The sequence below is a fragment of the Salvelinus namaycush genome, chromosome 1 (genome assembly GCF_016432855.1).
Source record: "Salvelinus namaycush isolate Seneca chromosome 1, SaNama_1.0, whole genome shotgun sequence".
NCBI classification, from domain to species: domain Eukaryota; kingdom Metazoa; phylum Chordata; class Actinopteri; order Salmoniformes; family Salmonidae; genus Salvelinus; species Salvelinus namaycush.
In genome coordinates, this window is record NC_052307.1 from 6038342 (window position 1) to 6061389 (window position 23048).

The 23048-nt window shown below is 46.7% G+C and overlaps 2 protein-coding genes across 2 annotated transcripts in view; one reads left to right on the top strand and one right to left on the bottom strand.

Annotated features, from left to right (window-relative positions):
- Window positions 1-396: 396 nt before the first annotated feature.
- Window positions 397-12687, bottom strand: LOC120050197 (kinetochore protein NDC80 homolog). Its single transcript, XM_038996836.1, has 8 exons — window positions 12495-12687; window positions 12012-12217; window positions 11705-11857; window positions 11525-11614; window positions 11342-11434; window positions 10839-10969; window positions 800-902; window positions 397-624 (listed from the first exon to the last, which is right to left on the bottom strand). The coding sequence occupies exons 1-8, from the start codon at window positions 12685-12687 to the stop codon at window positions 496-498; spliced, it is 1098 nt and encodes a 365-aa protein (XP_038852764.1). The 3' UTR covers window positions 397-495.
- A 2158-nt stretch (window positions 12688-14845) lies between these two features.
- The window catches only part of LOC120053623 (kinetochore protein NDC80 homolog), a 29108-nt gene continuing 20905 nt past the window's right edge, over window positions 14846-23048 (top strand). The window contains exon 1 of the mRNA XM_039000769.1: window positions 14846-14940. Within this exon, the coding sequence (XP_038856697.1) occupies window positions 14933-14940 (8 nt within the window). The 5' untranslated portion in view covers window positions 14846-14932. The remainder of the gene's footprint in view (window positions 14941-23048) is intronic.

The following is a 23048-nucleotide window of genomic DNA, read 5'->3' on the forward strand; positions in this document are numbered from 1 at the left end:
AACTGCTGTACTGTAAATCTAGCCTTACACTGCCCTCTAGGGGCTCAACAGATTAGAAACACCACAAGACAACAATAAAATAGTTTACAAAAAAGGGTTTAACAGTACACCCATTATCTAACCCAGGGGTACTTGAACAAAGTAAAACTCCTATTTAAACATGTTTTCTACCAGCACCCAATACAGTCTTCTCATCTGGTCTCACAAGTTCCCAATGCTTTAGAGCAGTGACCAGGGAAACTGCAGAAGATGGCGTGGCCCTTTGGAACTGATGTTATGCTCACTGTGGTCAGTAAAGACGTCACTTAGAAGAGAAGAAAAGCTGCACTCATCCCAACAGGCAAAACTGGTTGTTAATGATGTTGTGACAACAGAAACTAGTTGAAATGACGTCACTAAACCATGTTTTGCCCGCTGGGATGGTTCCAATGGACTGAATGGAATAACCAGGTAAAGAGTTAGAGCTCATGTCAGCTTTTATAGTGAAGCACGGAACTACATGCTGTTTACTTTAGCGATGAAGCCCTCCATAATGTCCTTCATCTTCTGAATGTCCACCTCGTCCTCCCGGAAGGCGTCCGTGTACACCCTGTCTACTCGCTTGTGTTGATCCTCTAAGAATTTCTGGAAATGATCACAATGTGACATTCAGGCTCAGAAAGACAGTCATTGTCAAATCAAGTTATTGTAAAAGGGAATATCAAGGCAAGGAATAAAATAAATATTTAAATAAAAGACGAGAAGTGCACGAGGTCAGTGGCTTTGTGAACGACAGGTTAGGGGCAAGATGGAGACTGACCTCTACAATGGACAGGTGGTTGGCAGCCGTGGTTAACACACTGGCAAGGTTGTTAACCACAGTCCGCCACTCCTCATTGGTTTCTTGCAGGACAAGATGGTACCTGTGGAGTAGAAAGACAAATACTGTGGTGGGGGGTGTATTTTTAGATATGAACAATGAGAACAAACTTCATGAGGTTGTTAAATAATTGTAAAGCCCAGAACATACCTTAAACAAATAAAGTAGCCTAGGGCAGGAGAATATCTCATGTTTCTGTAGCGTGAGCCAGTTCGACGTACAAGTACACCCTCATGACAGGACGCTTGTCTATCCCCAATCCTTTTTTTTTATGCCGTGTCTGTCTTTGATTAGGTCACTGCACTCCTGCCTAAGTATGTAAACCCCCTTCAGTGGGTTTCACGTGACACACACACACACAACAGCGGCATTGCACAAAGCAAGCTATTGTAAGGATCGTACCCTTTTTTTCAATTTTGACTAAAATTACATACTCAAATCAAACTGCCTGTAGCTCAGGATGATAACATTTGAAAGGAAACACTTTGTGGAAAAGTGAAATTAATGTAGGAGAATAACATTAGATCTGGTAAAAGATAATACAAACAAAAACCTTTTTTTTTTAATCATCTTTGAAATGCAAGAGGCCATAATGTCATATTGCAGTTTAGGCACAATAGATTTTGGCCACCAGATGGCAGCAGTGTGTGTGAAAAGTTAAAGATAGATTTTTATTAGCTAGTTGAGAACTTGTTCTCATTTACAACTGCGACCTGGCCAAAATAAAGCAAAGTGACACAACAACAGAGTTACACATGGAATAAACAAGCATACAGTCAATAACACAATAGAGGGGGGGGGAAAGGAAAAAAAATCTAGATACAGTGTGTGCAAATGGCGTGAGGTGGTAAGGCAATAGAGAAGCCATAATAGCAAAGTAATTACAGTTTAGCAAATTAACACGAGTGATAAGTAGCAGATGATGATGTGCAAGTAGAAATACTGGTGTGCAAAAGAGCAGAAAGCAAATAAAAACAATATGGGGATAAGGTAGGTAGATTGGATGGGCTATTTACAGATGGGCTGTGTACAGCTGCAGCGATCGGTTAGCTGCTCAGATAGCTGATGTTTAAAGTTAGTGAGGGAAATATAAGTCCCCAGCTTCAGTGATTTTTGCAATTCGTTCCAGTCATTGGTAGCAGAGAACTGGAAGGAAAGGCGGCCAAAGAGTGTTGGCTTTGGGGATGACCAGTGAGATATACCTGCTGGAGAGCATGCTACGGGTGGGTGTTGTTATCGTGACCAGTGAGCTGAGATAAGGCAGAGCTTTACCCAGCATAGACTTATAGATGACCTGGAGCCAGTGGGTCTGGCGACGAATATGTAGCGAGGGCCAGCCGACTAGAGCATACAGGTTGCAGTGGTATAAGGGGCTTTTGTGACAAAACGGATGGCACTGTGATAAGACTGCATCCAGTTTGCTGATTAGAGTATTGGAAGCTATTTTGTAGATGACATCGCCAAAGTCGAGGATCGGTAGTGTCACGACTTCGACCGAGGCAGGCTCTCCTTCCCGTTCGGGTGGCGTTCGGCGGTCGTCGTCACCGGCCTATTAGCTGCCACTGATCCTTTTCTCCCCCTCCCTATGTGTTTATTGGGCGCACCTGTTTTGTATGAGGGGTAATTAGTTGGGCTTATTTAATCAGCCGGCATTCACGTTTCTTTGTGCGGGATTGTTTGCCTGTAAGTAGTGGTGTTGATTGTGTGCTACATGTTTTCTGGACTGAGTTCTTTTACCCCGTGTCTGGGGTTGGTTATATTGTACACCCAGTGTGTTAATAGGGTGGACTAGATGGTCAGTGTTCATTAAAGAACATTTTGGATTTGGCACCTGCTGTTTCCTGCGTGTTGACTCCACACTCTGACACCCAGGCCTTACAGAATCCCGCACCAAGAAATGGAGTCAGCAGGAGCAGCAGCCAACCCTCTCCCATCGATAGAGGAACGGGTGCTCCAGCATACCACTGTTCTCCACCGTATTGGAACAGCGATGGATGCGATGATGGAGCGAATGGATCGATGGGAGAGGAGTGGTTTCCTCTCTCCACCTTCGGCTCCTCCAGCCCAGGACTCTTCATTCCTCGGCTCCAGCGCTCTCCGTCTGACACTCCCGAGGGATTATGATGGATCGGCGGTGGGGTGCCAGGGGTTCCTACTCCAACTGGAACTGTACCTTGCCGCCGTAAGACCCACTCCCTCGGGAGCGGAGAGGGTGCGTGTCCTCGTCTCCTGCCTCACGGGTCGTGCTCTGGAGTGGGTCAACGCGGTCTGGAATGGTCCAGACTCGGCGAAGGAGCATTACCCAGAATTCACCCGCCGTTTTCGGGCCGTATTCGACCATCCTCCAGAGGGCCGAGCGGCGGGAGAACGACTGTTCCACCTTAGGCAGGAGAAGAGGAGCGGCCAGGATTACGCGCTGGAGTTCCGGACCCTGGCTGCAGGATCTGGGTGGAACGACAGGGCCCTTATTGATCGGTACCGGTGTAGTCTCCGGGAGGACGTCCGCAGGGAGCTAGCATGTCGGGACACCGCTCTTTCTCTGGATGAGCTGATTGACATGTCCATCCGTCTGGACAATCTGCTGGCTGCCCGCGGGCGTTCTGAGAGGGTCCTGTACGTTCCACCACCCAGTCCCTCCGCTCCTATTCCGATGGAGGTGGGAGGGGCTGGGCAGAGGGGTACCGGAGGAGGAGGCTCTCCCTGCACCAGCTGTGGTCGGAGAGGACACACGGCCGATCGGTGCTGGGGGGGTCCGTCTGGGAGTCGAGATGGCAGGCGGAACACTTCTCGATCACCCCAGGTGAGTCAGCACCAAACTCACCCAGAACCCCCTGTTAGTCACATGTTTGTCTTGATTTTTTTTCTTAAATTTTTCCCCTCTTCCCAGCATAGGGCGCTAGTCGATTCAGGCGCAGCTGGGAACTTTATGGATCGCGGACTCGCTCTTAGGTTAAGGGTTCCGCTTGTGCCGATAGATTCTCCCTTTCCCGTGCACTCCCTAGATAGCCGGCCATTAGGGTCAGGGGTGGTCAGGGAGACCACGGTTCCCCTGGACATGGTGACGCAGGGGAATCATAAGGAGCGTATTAGCTTTTATATTATTGATTCGCCTGCGTTTCCGGTGGTACTAGGGATTCCCTGGCTGGCCCGGCACAATCCTAAAATTTCGTGGAAACAGGGGGTTCTCCAGGGGTGGTCAAAGGAGTGTTCTGGAAGGTGTTTGGGAGTTTCCATCGGTGCCACGTCGGTGGAGAGTCCAGACCAGGGTTCCACGGTGTACATTCCCCCCGAGTATGCCGATTTGGCAATCGCTTTCAGTAAAAAGAAAGCGACTAAATTACCACCTTATCGACCGGGAAGGGATTGTGCGATAGATCTCCAGGTAGACGTGTGCGCTTCCCAAGAGTCACGTGTACCCATTGTCCCAAGAGGAGACGGTGGCTATGGAGACATATGTCACTGAGTCTCTGGGACAGGGGTACATTCGGTCCTCCATCTCACCCGCCTCCTCGAGTTTCTTTTTTGTGAAGAAAAAGGAGGGAGGTTTGCGTCCGTGTATTGATTATAGAGGTCTAAATGCCATCACTGTGGGGTTTAGTTACCCACTACCTCTCATTGCTACGGCAATGGAATCATTTCACGGAGCGCAGTTCTTCACAAAATTGGATCTCAGGAGCGCGTATAGTCTGGTGCGTATTCGGAAAGGAGACCAGTGGAAAACCGCATTTAGTACCACATCGGGCCATTATGAGTACTGCGTCATGCCGTATGGGTTAAAGAATGCTCCAGCCGTTTTCCAATCCTTTGTAGACGATATTCTCAGGGACCTGCACGGGCAGGGAGTGGTTGTTTATATTGATGACATTCTGATCTACTCAGCCACTTACGCCGCGCATGTGTCTCTGGTACGCAAGGTGCTTGGTAGACTGCTGGAGCATGACCTATATGTCAAGGCTGAGAAGTGTGTGTTCTCCAAACGAGCCGTCTCTTTTCTGGGTTATCGCATTTCCACCTCGGGCGTGGTGGTAGGGAGTGACCGCATTAAGGCCATGCGTAATTGGCCGACTCCGACCACGGTAAAGGAGGTGCAGCGGTTTTTGGGTTTTGCCAATTACTACCGGAGGTTTATCCGGGGTTTTGGCCAGGTGGCAGCTCCTATTACCTCACTGCTGAAGGGGGGTCCGGTGCGTTTGCAGTGGTCAGCAAAAGCGGACGGAGCTTTCAACAGGTTGAAGGCGCTGTTCACGGATGCGCCCGTGTTGGCACATCCGGATCCCTCTCTAGCATTCATAGTGGAGGTGGACGCGTCCGAGGCTGGGGTAGGTGCCGTGCTATCACAGCGCTCTGGTACGCCACCAAAACTCCACCCCTGTGCTTTCTTCTCGAAGAAACTCAGCCCAGCGGAGCGTAACTATGATGTGGGGGACCGGGAGTTGTTAGCAGTGGTCAGTGCCCTGAAGGTGTGGAGACACTGGCTTGAGGGGGCTAAGCACCCTTTTCTCATCTGGACCGACCACCAGAATCTGGAGTATATTCGGGCAGCTAGGAGACTGAATCCACGTCAAGCAAGGTGGGCCATGTTCTTTACCCGATTCCAGTTTACCTTAACGTATAGACCGGGCTCCCAGAACGTAAAGGCGGATGCACTGTCCCGTTTATACGACTCGGACGATCGGCCCACCGAACCCACTCCCATCCTTCCCGCCTCTAGGCTGATAGCACCAGTGGTGTGGGAAGTGGACTCGGACATCGAGCGGGCGTTACGGGCGGAACCCGCTCCTCCTCAGTGTCCGGTGGGGCGGAAATACGTGCCGCTTGGTGTTCGGGACAAATTGATTCGGTGGGCTCACGTTCTACCCTCCTCGGGTCACCCTGGGGTGAAGAGGACAGTGGGGAGCCTTCGGGGGAGGTATTGGTGGCCTACCTTGGCGAGAGACGTTAGGGTTTATGTTTCCTCCTGTTCGGTATGCGCCCAGAGTAAGGCTCCTAGGCACCTTCCTAGAGGGAAGTTACAACCCCTCCCCGTTCCACAACGGCCTTGGTCGCACCTGTCCGTAGATTTTCTGACCGATCTTCCCCCGTCTCAGGGGAACACTACGGTACTGGTGATTGTGGATCGGTTCTCGAAGTCCTGTCGTCTCCTCCCGTTGCCCGGTATTCCTACAGCCCTACAGACTGCGGAGGCATTATTCACCCACGTCTTCCGGCACTACGGGGTGCCGGAGGACATTGTTTCTGATCGGGGCCCCCAATTCACGTCCCGAGTATGGAGGGCGTTTATGGAGCATTTGGGGGTCTCGGTCAGCCTTACCTCCGGTTATCACCCTGAGAGTAATGGGCAGGTGGAGAGAGTGAACCAGGAGGTGGGTAGGTTTCTGCGGTCGTATTGCCAGGACCGGCCAGGGGAGTGGGCGAGATACATTCCCTGGGCCGAAATGGCCCAGAACTCACTACGCCACTCCTCTACTAACGTGTCCCCCTTTCAGTGTGTATTGGGGTACCAGCCGGTCCTGGCACCATGGCATCCGAGCCAGACCGAGGCTCCTGCGGTGGAGGAATGGGTGCAGCGCTCCAAGGAGACATGGAGAGCCGTCCAGGAATCACTTCAACAAGCTAGGGGACGGCAGAAGAGGAGTGCTGACCGCCACCGCAGTGAGGCCCCCGTGTTTGTACCGGGGGACAGGGTCTGGCTCTCGACCCGAAACCTGCCCCTCCGCTTGCCCTGCCGGAAGCTGGGTCCGCAGTGTGTAGGGCCCTTTAAAGTCCTGAGGAGAATAAACGAGGTGTGTTATCGATTACAACTCCCTTCCTATTATCGTATTAACCCCTCGTTTCATGTGTCTCTCCTCAGGCCAGTGGTAGCTGGTCCCCTGCAGGACGGTGAGGTACCGGAGGTCCCTCCTCCCCCTCTGGACATCGAGGGGACCCCGGCGTACAAGATACGGGCCATTCTGGACTCGAGACGCCGGGTGAGGGGCCTGCAGTACCTCGTGGACTGGGAGGGGTACGGTCCGGAGGAGAGGTGCTGGGTACCGGTGGGGGATATTTTGGATCCGTCTATGCTGAGGGATTTCCATCGCCTCCATCCGGATCGCCCTGCACCTCGTCCTCCGGGTCGACCTCGAGGCCGGTGTCGGCGCGCTGCGGGAGCCGCGCGTCAGAGGGGGGGTACTGTCACGACTTCGACCGAGGCAGGCTCTCCTTCCCGTTCGGGTGGCGTTCGGCGGTCGTCGTCACCGGCCTATTAGCTGCCACTGATCCTTTTCTCCCCCTCCCTATGTGTTTATTGGGCGCACCTGTTTTGTATGAGGGGTAATTAGTTGGGCTTATTTAATCAGCCGGCATTCACGTTTCTTTGTGCGGGATTGTTTGCCTGTAAGTAGTGGTGTTGATTGTGTGCTACATGTTTTCTGGACTGAGTTCTTTTACCCCGTGTCTGGGGTTGGTTATATTGTACACCCAGTGTGTTAATAGGGTGGACTAGATGGTCAGTGTTCATTAAAGAACATTTTGGATTTGGCACCTGCTGTTTCCTGCGTGTTGACTCCACACTCTGACACCCAGGCCTTACAGGTAGGATAGTCAGTTTTACGAGGGTATGTTTGGCGGCGTGAGTGAAGGAGGCTTTGTTGCGAAATAGGAAGCCGATTCTAGATTTAATTTTGGATTGGAGATGTTTAATATGATTCTGGAAGGAGAGTTTACAGTCTAGCCAGACACCTAGGTATTTGTAGTTGTCCACATATTCTAAGTCAGAAACGTCCAGAGTAGTGATGCTAGTCGGGCGGGCGTGTGCAGGCAGCAAACTGTTGAAAAGCATGCATTTGCTTTTACTAGCGGTTAAGAGCAGTTGGAGGCCACGGAAGGAGTGTTGTATGGCATTGAAGCTCGTTTGGAGGTTAGTTAACAGTGTCCAAAGAAGGGCCAGATGTATACAGAACGGTGTCGTCTGCATAGAGGTGGATCAGGGAATCATCCGCAGCAAGAGCAACATCGTTGATATATAGAGAGAAGAGAGTTGACCCGAGAATTGAACCCTGTGGCACCCCCATAGACTGCCAGAGGTCCGGACAACAGGCCCTCCAATTTGACACACTGAACTCTGTCTGAGAAGTAGTTGGTGAAACAGGAGAGGCAGTCATTTGAGAAACCAAGGCTGTTGAGCCTGCTGATAAGAATACGGTGATTGACAGAGTCGAAAGCCTTGGCCAGGTCGATGAAGACGGCTGCACAGTAATGTCTCTTATCAACGGCGGTAATTATATCGTTTAGTACCTTGTGCGTGGCTGAGTTGCACTAGTGACCAGCTCGGAAACCGGATTGCACAGCGGAGAAGGTACGGTGGGATTCGAAATGGTCAGTGATCTGTTTATTAACTTGGCTTTCGAAGACTTTAGAAAGGCAGGGCAGGATGGTTATAGGTCTATAACAGTTTGGGTCTAGTGTTACCCCCTTTGAAGAAGGGGATGACTGCGGCAGCTTTCCAATCTTTAGGGATCTCGGACGATACGAAAGAGTTTGCAACAACGGCGGCGGATAATTTTAGAAAGAGGGTCCAGATTATCTAGCCTAGCTGATTTGTACGGGTCCAGGTTTTGCAACTCTTTCAGAACATCTGCTATCTGGATTTGGGTAAAGGAGAAATGGGGGAGGCTTGGGCGAGTTGCTGTGGGGAGTGCAGGGCTGTTGACCAGGGTAGGGGTAGCCAGGTGGAAAGCATGGCCAGCCGTAGAAAAATGCTTATTGAAATTCGATTATAGTGGATTTATCGGTGGTGACAGTGTTTCCTAGCCACAGTGCAGTGGGCAGCTGCTCTTATTCTCCATGGACTTCAGTGTCCCAAAACTTTTTGGAGTATGAGCTACAGGATGCAAATTTCTGTTTGAAAAAGCTAGCCTTACTGAGTGCGTGTATCCTTACTGAGTGCGTGTATTGGTTCCTGACTTCCTTGAAAAGTTGCATATCGCGGGGACTATTCGATGCTAGTGCAGTCCGCCACAGGATGTTTTTGTGCTGGTCGAGGGCAGTCAGGTCTGGAGTGAACCAAAGGCTATATCTGTTCTTAGTTCTACATTTTTTGAAAGGGGCATGCTTATTTAAGATGGTGAGGAAATTACTTTTAAAGAACGACCAGGCATCCTCGACTGACGGGATGAGGTCAATATCCTTCCAGGATACCCGGGCCAGGTCGATTAGAAAGGCCTGCTCGTAAAAGTGTTTTAGGGAGCGTTTGACAGTGATGAGGGGTGGTTGTTTGACCGTAGACCCATAGCAGATGCAGGCAATGATCATTGAGATCCTGATTGAAAACAGCAGAGGTATATTATCCATGAGGGTGCCCATGTTCACAGATTTAGGCTTGTACCTGGTGGGTTCCTTGATAATTTGTGTGAGATTGAGGGTATCTAGCTTAGATTGTAGGACGGCCGGGGTGTTAAGCATATCCCAGTTTAGGTCACCTAACAGAACGAACTCTTAAGACAGATGGGGGGCAATCAATTCACATATGGTGTCCAGGGCACAGCTGGGGGCAGAGGGGGGGGTCTATAAACAGCAGATCCAGTGAAGGATGGCAATACTGGACAATATTTTGTATCAAGTCTGGCCAAATGTGCTGAATTGGTCAATTGATACATTTTCAAGTACATAACTATTGAGAACATACAAAAATGATATGGTAATACACACTCCCAGGAATGTCATACATGATCTATCATTAGCTTATACACATCTAGATGGCCAGGCAGGGTGGGTGGGGTGCCAGAGGTAGCAGGGGTTCAAACTGTAGAACCCAGTCCCTAAATTTGATTATAAAAATGGATATTATCAAACAAAACTATGTTACATTTTATCTCTGGGACCCTGAGGATGACAAATTAGAGCAAGATTACTGAAGTAAATGTATTTACCAGAGGTGAATGTATCAAACCAGTTGCCATAAGAGTTTTGTTGTTGTGCACTCTCAAACAATAACATGGTATTTTTTCACTGTAATAGCTACGATAATTGGACAGTGCAGTTAGATTAACAAGAACTTAAGCTTTTTGCCCACATAAGACATGTCTATGTCCTGGAAAGTTTGCCGTTACCGCACGTTAGCTCAAGTATAGGGACACCCATCCTGTAGAGCTTAAATTGAGGAGGAAGTTTCTCTTAACTAAATGGCTACTCCCTACATCCAGCTCAGCTGGACGTAGGGAATATAGGTTGACCTTTCAATCCTGGAACGACAGCCTCTTCCTCCTCAGGAGTTTGAGATGGCGGCATATACCCTCAAAGTTACACAGCTGCACCATTGAGAGCATCTTTACTGGCTGTATCACAGCTTGGTACGGCAACTGCACTACCCTTGATCTCACGGTGCGTAGTTCACTGTGGCCGAGCTCCATGCCATCCAGGACCAATATATCAGGCGGTGCGAAAGGAAGGCCAGAAAAAAAAACGAAAAAAAACCTCCAGTCATCCAAACCATAGACTACGCTGTTACCACATGGCAAGCAGTATCAGAGCAACACCAACAGGCTCCTGAACAGCTTCCATAAGCCATAAGAGTGCTAAATATCTAACAAAATGGATACACAGACTATCTGTATTGATACCTTTCATTTTTGAGCCGACTCTACGCACACACTCGCGTCATTGGCTAACCCACATCCTGATGCCTAGTCACCTTAGCCTTATACACATCTATCCCTACAACTCCAGTATCCCTGCACATTGTAAATATGGTATTGGAACTGACCTTGTATATAAAACAGTAGCTTACTTACTCGTGTTATTCATATTTAAATCTTTCGTGTTTTTTTTCCTATTATACTTTAGTAGACAATTTTTACTACAGTTATGAATTACTGCAATGTCGGGAAAGAAAGGCATTTCACTGTAGTTGTGCCCGTGACAATAAAACTTGAAACTAAGCCCTGTTGCTCTCACCATTGTGATTTGGTCCAAAATACTTGGTAGGAGGACCACTACTCACTGTTGCTGTGCAGCTTTCAGCTGCTCCACAGACTCGTCATAGCCCAGGGTCACCTTCTTCTCCAGCAGCTTGCGGTGGGTCTCCACAGACTCCATCTCAGCAGACCACTTCTGCTCCTCATGGGCAATGTCCTAAACACACACACGGAGAGAGGGATGTCATTTTTCTATTTGTTAAAAAACACAATTTAACCACAGATGTGGATACAATACATTTAAAATAATTGAGTAAATTTCAAGCATTTCACTGTAAGGACTACACCGGTTGTATTCGGCGCATCTGACTAATACAATTTGATTTGAGGAGAACAAGAAAAGTTTCTTCCATTATGGTCCTTATAAGACAATGAGCTGTCTAGTAAAACCTTGGATGGACCAATGATGACACCAGTGATTCACATAGACACCACTTCCTGACCAATAAATGACTAGCCTGTAACATTATTTCAGATGGGTTTCTGCATACAATATTCAAACATTTGTAATATTGAAATTATAACGCACCTGCATGTCTTGTTCGAGCTGCTCGTCGAGCCTACGGATTTGCTCTCTCAGGTGTTTCAAGTCATTCGCTTTATCTGAAATATTGGAATTCACCTGAAAGAGAAAAAGATCCATGCTCAAATGTATTTTTAAATGGGACAAAACCTTCGTACTTCTAAGAAAAGCAGTGAAATGTCTCGGTACCTGTTCTATGGACTCCTCCAGGCTTAGTTTCATGTCTGTCAGTCGACTACACTCCTCGTCCACATCAGTGATCAGTTTCCTCAGTAGTTGCTGTAGAGAATAAGCCACAGAATTAGGTCCAGATACAACACACACCTGTTGTAATAAAGCCATTGTTCGATGAGAACTAAATCGACATACTTGAATCTGTGTTCTGCATTGAACCATGGTGGACGGTCCGTATTCTGTGGAGGGCCTGATCTCAAAGTCGTGGCCGCACGCGTTTTCGGCAGACACAGGGATGAGCTTCAGTTTGCGGGCAAGCTTGTGGTACTCGGCCAGCTTCACTTCGGCCTAAATCATTAGCAGTGGTTAAGACTGAGAAGACGGTTCAGCACTGGCTCATAGCTAGCTAGTCATTAAAAAAAAAAAATACTTATTGAACCTTTGTTTACCAGACAGATGAGTATAGAATGCAGACGTATCAGGCCAGCATCCTATTCCTTACCGTCTCCTTGGCCTTGGCCAGAGCGATCTCCTCATTCCACATGTGCTGCTCGGCCTGCTCCAGGCTCTTGCTCAGGCTGTTGATGGTCTGCTGCAGCTCCCTCTTCTCCCAGTTGATCCTCTCAATGTCTGCGGGAGTGAACTTCTGGGTGGACAAGATGTGTTGGAGCCGGGACTCCTCCTGTTTTAGGGTCTCCACTTGCAGTCCTACACAGGACAAAAAAAGGCAGCGGGGGGCTTGTTAACGTTTCAGGATTTCCAGGAGAGTAGCAATTTTTAAAACATATATTTTAATGGATTTTCATATTTCATTTAAACAGATAGAATGAGAGGATGAAGTGGGGACAGATAGAGAAATTATGTGTCAAAGGGTAGTAGACCACATATACAGACACTGTAGAAAGAGAAGTGTCCTGGAGGCTGCATCAATACCGCAAGACCAGCCAAGCCACGAGAGTAGCAATGTTTGGTCATGGTTTTTTACCCGATGCTTCCAGCTCCTCGACCAATCCAGAGGCTTTGTTCTCTAGGTTGGCTTTGAAAGATGCTTCCAGCTTCTCGGCCATTCCAGAGGCTTTGTTCTCCAGGTTGGCTTTGAAAGACTCCAGGTTACTGCGATAACTCTGCAGCTTCTGCAGGCCTGTCTGCAGTTTGACTTTCTCCGTTCTTTTGACCATCAATCGGTCCTGCTCCAAAGTGAATAAAATGGTTACAAATATATTGAATCAAACGGCTCTGTTCAAACGTAATTGGCACTTTTACGGCTCATCGACTGCTTAAACTAGGTGAGATGTGTACAATATTCAGTCGCAGTACATGGACAAATCTATAAATACAGTGCATTCGGAAAGTATATTCAGACCACATCTCTGCAACACTCCACCAATCAGGCCTTTATGGTAGAGTGGCCAGATGGAAGCCACTCCTCAGTAATAGGCACATGACTGCCCGCTTGGAGTTTGCCAAAAGGCACCTAAAGGACTCTCAGACCAAGAGAAACAAGATTCTCTCGTCTGATGAAAACAAGATTGAACTCTTTGGTCTGAATGCCAAGCGTCACATTTGGAGGAAACCTGGCACCATTCCTACGGTGAAGCATGGTGGTGGCTACATCATGCTGTGGGGATGTTTTTCAGCAGCAGGTACTGGGATTCAGGATTGAGGGAAAGATTAACAGAGAAAAGTACAGCGTGATCCTTGATGAAAACCAGCTCCATAGCCCTCAGAACCTCAGAATGGGGCAAAGGTTCTCCATTCAACAGGACAACAACCCTAAGCACACAGCCAAGACAGCGCAGGAGTGGCTTCAGGACAAGTTTCTAAATGTCCTTGAGTGGCCCAGCCAGAGCCCAGACTTGAACCCGGTCATACATCTCTGGAGAGACCTGAAAATAGCTGTGCAGCGATACTCCCCATCCAACAGGATCTGGCACCTCTCATGTTTGACTTTGTTTGTTCCGGCACCTACAACAACCACCCGAGTCACTGCCTGTTCACTCCGCTACCATCCGGAAGACGAGGTCAGTACAGGTGCATCAAAGCTGGGACCGGGAGACTGAAAAACAGCTTCTATCTCAAGGCCATCAGACTGTTAAACAGCCATCACTAACACAGAGAGGCTGCTGCCTACATACAGACTTGAAATCATTGGCCACTTTAATAAATGGATCACCAGTCACTTTAATAATGCCACTTTAATAATGTTTACATATCTTGCATTACTCATCTCATATGTACATATACAGTATTTTATACCATCTATTGCATCTTGCCTATGCCGCTCTGTTGTTGCTCATCCATATATTTATATGTATATATTCTTATTCCATTCCTTTACTTAGATTTGTGTGTATTAGGTAGTTGTTGTGGAATTGTTAGATATTGTTAGATATTGCTGCACGGTCAGAACTAGAAGCACAAGCATTTTGCTACACTCACAATAACATCTGTTAACCGTTACCTCTCGTGGCATGATTTATTAATTAATTAATTAATTAATTATGATTTATTAACTGTTTGCACTGTAGACATTCTAATAAACGGGATCAGAATTACATCAAGTTGCCTCCCAGAAAGACCATCATGTAAAAGCTTAGTGATCCTTCTATGTAATCATCCTATCCTGCCACACTGATTCCAGACCTGCTCTCTTATTTGTACATAGAGGTTATGGGGAGGGCCAGTGGGGTAAGTAACTGATCTTGACACAGGTCTTGGTAGTGGTGGTCAGCTTGTGAAGAGGTCCCTACATAATCACGTCACTTAGCCTAGTCTTTTCCCTACTGAATTTGAATCGTGGGAAAGCCAAACTAACAAACGATAAGAAAAGGTAGCCTACATTGATTTGGTTTATTTGAAGTTATATTTAGATATTTTTGATATTCATTCTGCTGCTACATTGATGTCTTGTAAATTAAATGAAAAATCGGGTCTTGTAAGCCCCACAACTGAGTATGTGTGCATATGACGGGTGTTCTACAGTGTCTTCTTAAAATGTTGCTGTACCTTGATGTCTAGAAAATTAGGCTCAATTATACTCAAGTATGTGGGCATACTGCAGTCTAAAATGCTTTGAATTAATTAGCACCTTGGAGAGTTCTGTCCGTTTTACCACCATAGATTGAAGGCTATTTAGCTGCTACTTTGTGTTTGACACTATTTTTCTCAATCTGTTCCGGTATCCCAGAGCCCCCTGGACAACCCCCTCAACCTGTCTCTGACCCACACTCCAGTACAGTAGGTGGCGGTAATGCACCATAACTTTGGATGCCAACCGCCGATAAACTCTTCCGAAGAAGAAGAAGAAGAAGAAGAAGACCGTCCGTTTTGTTTAAATTTGCAGGCGGAACTTTTTTTTTTTACTCTTTAGTTATTTATGGTGAAACAGACGTTTCTAAACGGATTATTTCAAAATTATCGAAAATGGAAAGGTACGTATTTGTTTGAAAGACGTCTCATTGGGTTGTTGCATTTCATTTATAGCTAGAAATATTTAATTGTAATACCCCAGGCAAATTCTAAGAGACTATGTAAATTAACTTTAGTTAGTTGGCTAAATTAGTTGTAATTTAGCTTGTGTTTTTCAAGTCTAACAGTAGTTTTTAATTGTATGTTGCCCCAGTGGAATGTTTTTCGTTCAAAAATATAACTAGCCAACGTTATCACAAGAAATAAAGTAGGAAGTGTTTGCATGTGAAAGTGTCATGAAGGTGTACATTTTCCCCACTGATGTCGCGTTGCGTTTTTGAGAACATTAGCGGTAGGGTGACCACTTTTTAAAATACTCAAATGCGAGACAACAGGAAGATTTTACGGGACAGTGTAGTTTCAAGTTTTAATGTCACATGCACAAGTACAGTGAAATGCTTTTCTTGTAAACCCCAACAATGCAGTCATCGATAACAATGTAATACAAAAAATAAGAAGGTAGAAGAAAAACACACCAGATATATAACTATATCTACACTGTTTACAATTTTAGGGGATGGATACTGGCTCGTTAGAGGTAGATATGTTAAGGTGATTTATGCATCAGGATATATAGTACCAGTCAAGTTTGGACACGCCTACTCATTCAAGGGTTTTTCTTAATTTTTACTTGTTTTCGACATAGTTGATGTCTTCACTATTATTCTATGAAATAACACATTGAAACATGTAGTAACCAAAAAATTGTTAAACAAATCAATATAATTTAGATTTGTTTAACCCTTTGCCTTGACAGCTTTGCACACTCTTGGCGTTCTCTCAACCAGCTTCATGAGGTAGTCACCTGGGATGCATTTCAATTAACAGGTGTCTTAAGTTCATTTGTGGAATTTCTTTCCTCCTTAATGCGTTTTAGCCATTCGGTTGTGTTGTGACAAGATAGGGGTGATTTACCAAGTAGGGTCATCTTCTGTATAAGACCAAGTCCATATTATGGCAAGAACAGCTCAAATAAGCAAGAGAAATGACAGTCCATCATTACTTTTAAGACATGGTCAGTCAATCAGGAACATTTCAAGAACTTAAAGTTTCTTCAGGTGCAGTTGCAAAAACCATCAAGCGCTATGATGACACTGGCTCTCATGAGGACCACCACAGGAAAGGAAGACCCAAAGTTACCTCTGCTGCAGAGGATAAGTTCATCAGTTACCAGCCTCAGAAATTGCAGCCCAAATAAATGCTTCATAGAGTTCAAGTAAGACACTTATCAACATCAACTGCTCAGAGGAGACTGTGTAAATCAGGCCTTCATTGTCGAATTTCTGCAGAGAAACCACTACTAAGGGACACTAATAATAAGAAGAGACTTGCTTGGGCCAAGAAGCACAAGCAATGAACATTAGACAGGTGGAAATTTGTCCTCTGGTCTGATTTTGTCAAAATTTGAGATTTTTGGATACAACCGCTGTGTCTTTGTGACGTAGGTGAACGGATGATCTTCGCATGTGTGGTTCCCACCGTGAAGCATGGAGGAGGTGTGACGGAATGGGGTTTCTTTGCTGGTGACACTGTCTGTAATTTTATTTTTGAATTGAAGTCACACTTGACCAGCATGGCTACCACAGCATTCTGCAGCGATACGCCATCCCATCTGGTTTGAGCTATCACTTGTTTTTCAACAGGACAATGACCCAACACACCTCCAGGCTGTATAAGGGATATTTGACCAAGAAGGAGCGTGATGGAGTGCTGCATCAGATGACCTGGCCTCCACAATCACCTGACCTCAACCCAATTGAGATGGTTTGGTATTAGTTTGATCGCAGAGTGAAGGAAAACCAGCCAACAAGTGTTCAGCATATGTGGGAACTCCTTCAAGACTGGAAAAGCATACCAGGTGAAGCTGGTTGAGAATTCCAAGAGTGTGCAAACCTGTCATCAAGGCAAAGGGTGGCTACTCTGAAGAATCTAAAATATATTTTGTTTTGTTTAACACTTTTTTGGTTACTACATGATTCCATGTGTTATTTCATAGTTTTGATGTCTTCACTATTTTACAATATAGTAAAAATAAAGAAACCCTTGAATGAGTAGGTGTCAACTTTTGACTGGTACTGTGTGTGTGTGTGATATATATATACTCATAATATACTCTAAATCCAATCCAAGATGGCGTAGCAGTGTAGACGTGTTTTGTTTCATCCTCTCGTGTACGTTTGTATTTTTCGTATTTTTTGTATATATTTCAATTTTTATTTCGATTATACCTTCCGGTAACCTACCTCACCCAATGTGATACGGAATCGCTATTATTTTTTAACTTTGGAACACATTCAAGAACCCCCAGTAGCTAACCAGCTAATCAGCTACAAGCTATTTAGTCATTTTTAGCCGCTGCTAGCAGCTTTTACCTTATGCACAGACACCAGCCCTGTTATTAGCCTGGATATTACTCTCCAATTTACCAGCATCGGACTGTCTCTCCACAACAACGCCGGATTCCTGCCGTAATCCCTGAGCCACTACTTCTGATCCTCACAGCTAGCTTGCAGCTAGCACCACTGCCACGAAGCTAGCACCAGTTAGCAAACACAATTCTACAATACCTCTTTCGCCATCGCCATCCGGCTTGGATTCTCTGTCGACACGACCACGTCTGGTCTGCAGACGAATACCCCATCCGCTGTGCCCTCAATCGGCCTCCGTCTGAGCAGACCCCCTCCGTCTGAGCAGACCACCCCCCGGGCTACTAACTTTAAACGCCGCGTGCTAGCGTAGTGGCGGCTTCCCTGCTCCATCTACGGCTGCCCCCTGGACACTATGATCACTTGGCTACATAGCTGATGCCTGCCGGACTGTCCATTAATTCACGGTGCTCCATTCTGTTTATTTGTGTTTTATTTGTCGGCTCTGTGTTTTAACTCAGGCTCTGTGTGTAGTTAATCCGACCCTCTCTGCCTAGTCGTCGCCATTTTTACCTGCTGTTGCTGTGTTAGCTGACTAGCTGCTGTTATCTCACCTGTTGTTTTAGCTAGCTCTCCCAATCAAGACCTGCAATCACTTTATGCCTTACTGTATGTCTCTCTCAAATATCAATATGCCTTGTATACTGTTGTTCAGGCTAGTTATCATTGTTTTTGTTTGCAATGGACCCCGTAGTTCCACTCTCCGTACCTCTGATACCTCCTTTGTCCCACCTCCCACACATGCGGTGACCTCACCCATTGAGACCAGCATGTCCAGAGATACAACCTCTCTTATCATCACCCAGTGCCTGGGCTTGCCTCCGCTGTACCCGTGCCCCACCATACCCCTGTCTGCACATTATGCCCAGAATCTATTCTACCACGCCCATAAATCTGCTCCTTTTATTCCTTGTCCCCAACGCTCTAGGCGACCAGTTTTGATAGCCTTTAGCCGCACCCTCATCCTACTACTCCTCTGTTCCTCGGGTGATGTGGAGGTAAACCCAGGCCCTGCATGTCCCCAGGCACCCTCATTTGTTGACTTCTGTGATCGAAAAAGCCTTGGCCTCATGCATGTCAACATCAGAAGCCTCCTCCCTAAGTTTGTCTTACTCACCGCTTTAGCACACTCTGCCAACCCTGATGTCCTTGCCGTGTCTGAATCCTGGCTTAGGAAGGCCACCAAAAATTCTGAGATTTCCATACCCAACTATAACACTTTCCGTCAAGATAGAACTGCCAAAGGGGGAGGAGTTGAAATCTACTGCAGAGATAGCCTGCAAAGTTATGTCATACTTTCCAGGTCTATGCCCAAACAGTTCGAACTTCTAATTTTAAAAATTAATCTCTCCAGAAATAAGTCTCTCACTGTTGCCGCCTGCTACCGACCCCCCTCAGCTCCCAGCTGTGCCCTGGACACCATCTGTGAATTGATCGCTCCCCATCTAGCTTCAGAGTTTGTTCTGTTAGGTGACCTAAACTGGGATATGCTTAACACCCCGGCAGTCCTACAATCTAAGCTAGATGCCCTCAATCTCACACAAATCATCAAGGAACCCACCAGGTACAACCCTAAATCCGTAAACATGGGCACCCTAATAGACATTATCCTGACCAACTTGCCCTCCAAATACACCTCTGCTGTCTTCAATCAAGATCTCAGCGATCACTGCCTCATTGCCTGTATCCGCTACGGGTCCGCGGTCAAACGACCACCCCTCATCACTGTCAAACGCTCCCTAAAACACTTCTGCGAGCAGGCCTTTCTAATCGACCTGGCCCGGGTACCCTGGAAGGATATTGACCTCATCCCGGCAGTTGAGGATGCCTGGTCATTCTTTAAAAGTTACTTCCTCACCATATTAGACAAGCATGCTCCGTTCAAAAAATGCAGAACTAAGAACAGATATAGCCCTTGGTTCACTCCAGACCTGACTGCCCTCGACCAGCACAAAAACATCCTGTGGCGAACTGCAATAGCATCGAAGAGCCCCCGCGATATGCAACTGTTCAGGGAAGTCAGGAACCAATACACGCAGTCAGTCAGGAAAGCAAAGGCCAGCTTTTTCAAGCAGAAATTTGCATCCTGTAGCTCTAACTCCAAAAAGTTCTGGGATACTGTAAAGTCCATGGAGAACAAGAGCACCTCCTCCCAGCTGCCCACTGCACTGAGGCTAGGTAACACGGTCACCACCGATAAATCCGTGATAATCGAAAACTTCAACAAGCATTTCTCAATGGCTGGTCCTGCCTTCCACCTGGCGACTCCAACCTTGGCCAACAGCCCCGCCCCCCCCGCTGCTACTCGCCCAAGCCTCCCCAGCTTCTCCTTTACCCAAATCCAGATAGCAGATGTTCTGAAAGAGCTGCAAAACCTGGACCCATACAAATCAGCTGGGCTTGACAATCTGGACCCCCTATTTCTGAAACTGTCCGCCGCCATTGTTGCACCCCCTATTACCAGCCTGTTCAACCTCTCCTTCTTATCATCTGAGATCCCCAAGGATTGGAAAGCTGCCGCGGTCATCCCCCTCTTCAAAGGGGGAGACACCCTGGACCCAAACTGTTACAGACCTATATCCATCCTGCCCTGCCTATCTAAGGTCTTCGAAAGCCAAGTCAACAAACAGATCACTGACCATCTCGAATCCCACCGTACCTTCTCCGCTGTGCAATCCGGTTTCCGAGCCGGTCACCTCAGCCACGCTCAAGGTACTAAACGATATCATAACCGCCATCGATAAAAGACAGTACTGTGCAGCCGTCTTCATCGACCTGGCCAAGGCTTTCAACTCTGTCAATCACCATATTCTTATTGGCAGACTCAGTAGCCTCGGTTTTTCTAATGACTGCCTTGCCTGGTTCACCAACTACTTTGCAGACAGAGCTCAGTGTGTCAAATCGGAGGGCATGCTGTCCGGTGTTCTGGCAGTCTCTATGGGGGTACCTCAGGGTTCAATTCTCGGGCCGACTCTTTTCTCTGTATATATCAATGATGTTGCTCTTGCTGCGGGCGATTCCCTGATCCACCTCTACGCAGACGACACCATTCTGTATACTTCTGGCCCTTCCTTGGACACTGTGCTATCTAACCTCCAAACGAGCTTCAATGCCATACAACACTCCTTCCGTGGCCTCCAACTGCTCTTAACCGCTAGTAAAACCAAATGCATGCTTTTCAACCGTTCGCTGCCTGCACCCGCACGCCCGACTAGCATCACCACCCTGGACGGTTCCGACCTAGAATATGTGGACATCTATAAGTACCTAGGTGTCTGGCTAGACTGCAAACTCTCCTTCCAGACTCATATCAAACATCTCCAATCCAAAATCAAATCTAGAGTCGGCTTTCTATTTCGCAACAAAGCCTCCTTCACTCACGCCGCCAAACTTACCCTAGTAAAACTAACTATCCTACCGATCCTCGATTTCGGCGATGTCATCTACAAAATAGCTTCCAATACTCTACTCAGCAAACTGGATGCAGTTTATCACAGTGCCATCCGTTTTGTTACTAAAGCACCTTATACGACCCACCACTGCGACCTGTATGCCCTAGTCGGCTGGCCCTCGCTACATGTTCGTCGTCAGACCCACTGGCTCCAGGTCATCTACAAGGCTATGCTAGGTAAAGTGCCGCCTTATCTCAGTTCACTGGTCACGATGGCTACACCCACCCGTAGCACGCGCTCCAGCAGGTGTATCTCACTGATCATCCCTAAAGCCAAAACCTCATTTGGACGCCTTTCCTTCCAGTTCTCTGCTGCCTGCGACTGGAACGAATTGCAAAAATCTCTGAAGTTGGAGACCTTTATCTCCCTCAACAACTTTAAACATCTGCTATCCGAGCAGCTAACCGATCGCTGCAGCTGTACATAGTCCATCGGTATATAGCCCACCCAATTTACCTACGTCACCCCCCCATACTGCTTTTATTTATTTACTTTTCTGCTCTTTTGCACACCAGTATCTCTACTTGCACATGATCATCTGATTTATCACTCCAGTGTTAATCTGCTAAATTGTAATTATTCGATTTATTGCCTACCTCCTCATGCCTTTTGCACACATTGTATATAGATTCTCTTTTTTTTCTACCATGTTATTGACTTGTTTATTGTTTACTCTGTGTTGTCTGTTCACACTGCTATGCTTTATCTTGGCCAGGTCGCAGTTGCAAATGAGAACTTGTTCTCAACTAGCCTACCTGGTTAAATAAAGGTGAAATAAAAATAATAATAGTAGTAGCAGCATATGTGGGTGTGTAGAGTGTATAAATGTAGCTATGTGCGTGTGAGCAAATGATTTGAGTGATGTGTTGGAGTATCAGTGTGTGTGTGTAGGGCCCTGTGACTGGATAGGTGGTGAAAAAAGAATAATAAAATAGAGGTAAACTCCAATAGTAAGTGCAGCTATTTAGCAGTCATGGCCTGTAACCTACAGTAACCCTCCCCGCTCACACACACAAATACCGCTTATAGTGTAGCAGCAATGTTTTAGGTGCCGGAGAGCAATGTAAATGACGTTATCTCTTAACGTCTGCCTATGCCCACACATAGTCGCAAGACCACAAGTTGCCTCAAACACGTATATTAGGTATATCTAATTTCAAAATGAGGCCATGGCATCATCACTGTGAATCGTGAATGATAATTCTTCATGTTTTACCAGCGACATGTCCAAACTGATCATTTGATCTCATTCAGTTTCATGGGAATATGCATTTAAATCTTCTTGAATGACTGTTTTGTGAGCAGAAGGTGTTAACAAACTATACTGAACTTAAATATATAAATGCAACAATTTAAACGATTATACTGCGTTACAGTTCATAGAAGGAAATCAGTAAATGTAAATAAATTCATTAGGCCCTAATCTATGGCTTTCACATGACTGGGCAGGGGCGCAGCCGTGGGTCTGGGTGGGCATAGGCCCACCAACTTTGGCGCCAGTTCCACCCACTGGCTGGGCTTGGCTCCCCAATCAGAATGAGTTGTTCCACACAGACAGTAATACTCCTCAGCACCCCCCCCCCCCCCCCCCCCTCACCTTCCTGAGACAATCCCGCATGTGAAGAAGCTGGATTTGGAGGTTCTGGACTGGCGTGGTTACACGTTGTGAGGCCGGTTGGATGTACTGCCAAATTCTCTAAATCGACGTTGGAGGTGGCTTTTGATAGAGAAATTAAGATGAAATTCTCTGGCAACGGCTCTGTTGGACATTCCTGCAGACAGTATGCCAATTGCACGCTCCTTCAAAACTTGAGACATCTGTGGGATTGGATTGTGACAACCACATTTTGTGGCCTTTTATTGTCCCCAGCACAAGGTGCACTGGTGTAATGATCATGCTGTTTAATCAGCTTCTTGATATGCCATACCTGTCAGGTGGATGGATTATCTTGGCAAAGGAGAAATGCTCACTAACAGGGATGTAAATCAAAGCACATTCTGTCCAGTGGCTCACGCTGTTGAGCTTTGGCCACATTATATTTTTTTAAATGTACTCTTCAGCTAGTGTCCTAAACCCCCAAAACACAATTTCTTAGGAGATATGTTATTTAGAATACTAAATAAACATTGTGATCTTCCAAGACATTGATTCAGCTTTGATCTAAACCAGGGATGGGGAACTTCGATGGGGGT

What these genes read in the sequence shown, in the direction of transcription:
- LOC120050197 (XM_038996836.1), bottom strand. Translation starts at nt 12,687, where the DNA reads ATGGTCAAAAGAACGGAGAAAGTCAAACTGCAGACAGGCCTGCAGAAG. An exon ending in TGGCCAAGGCCAAGGAGACG is followed by an intron (nt 11,858 to 12,011) that starts GTAAGGAATAGG and finishes CTAATGATTTAG; the next exon opens with GCCGAAGTGAAGCTGGCCGA. An exon ending in AGCTCGAACAAGACATGCAG is followed by an intron (nt 10,970 to 11,341) that starts GTGCGTTATAAT and finishes GTGTGTGTTTAG; the next exon opens with GACATTGCCCATGAGGAGCA.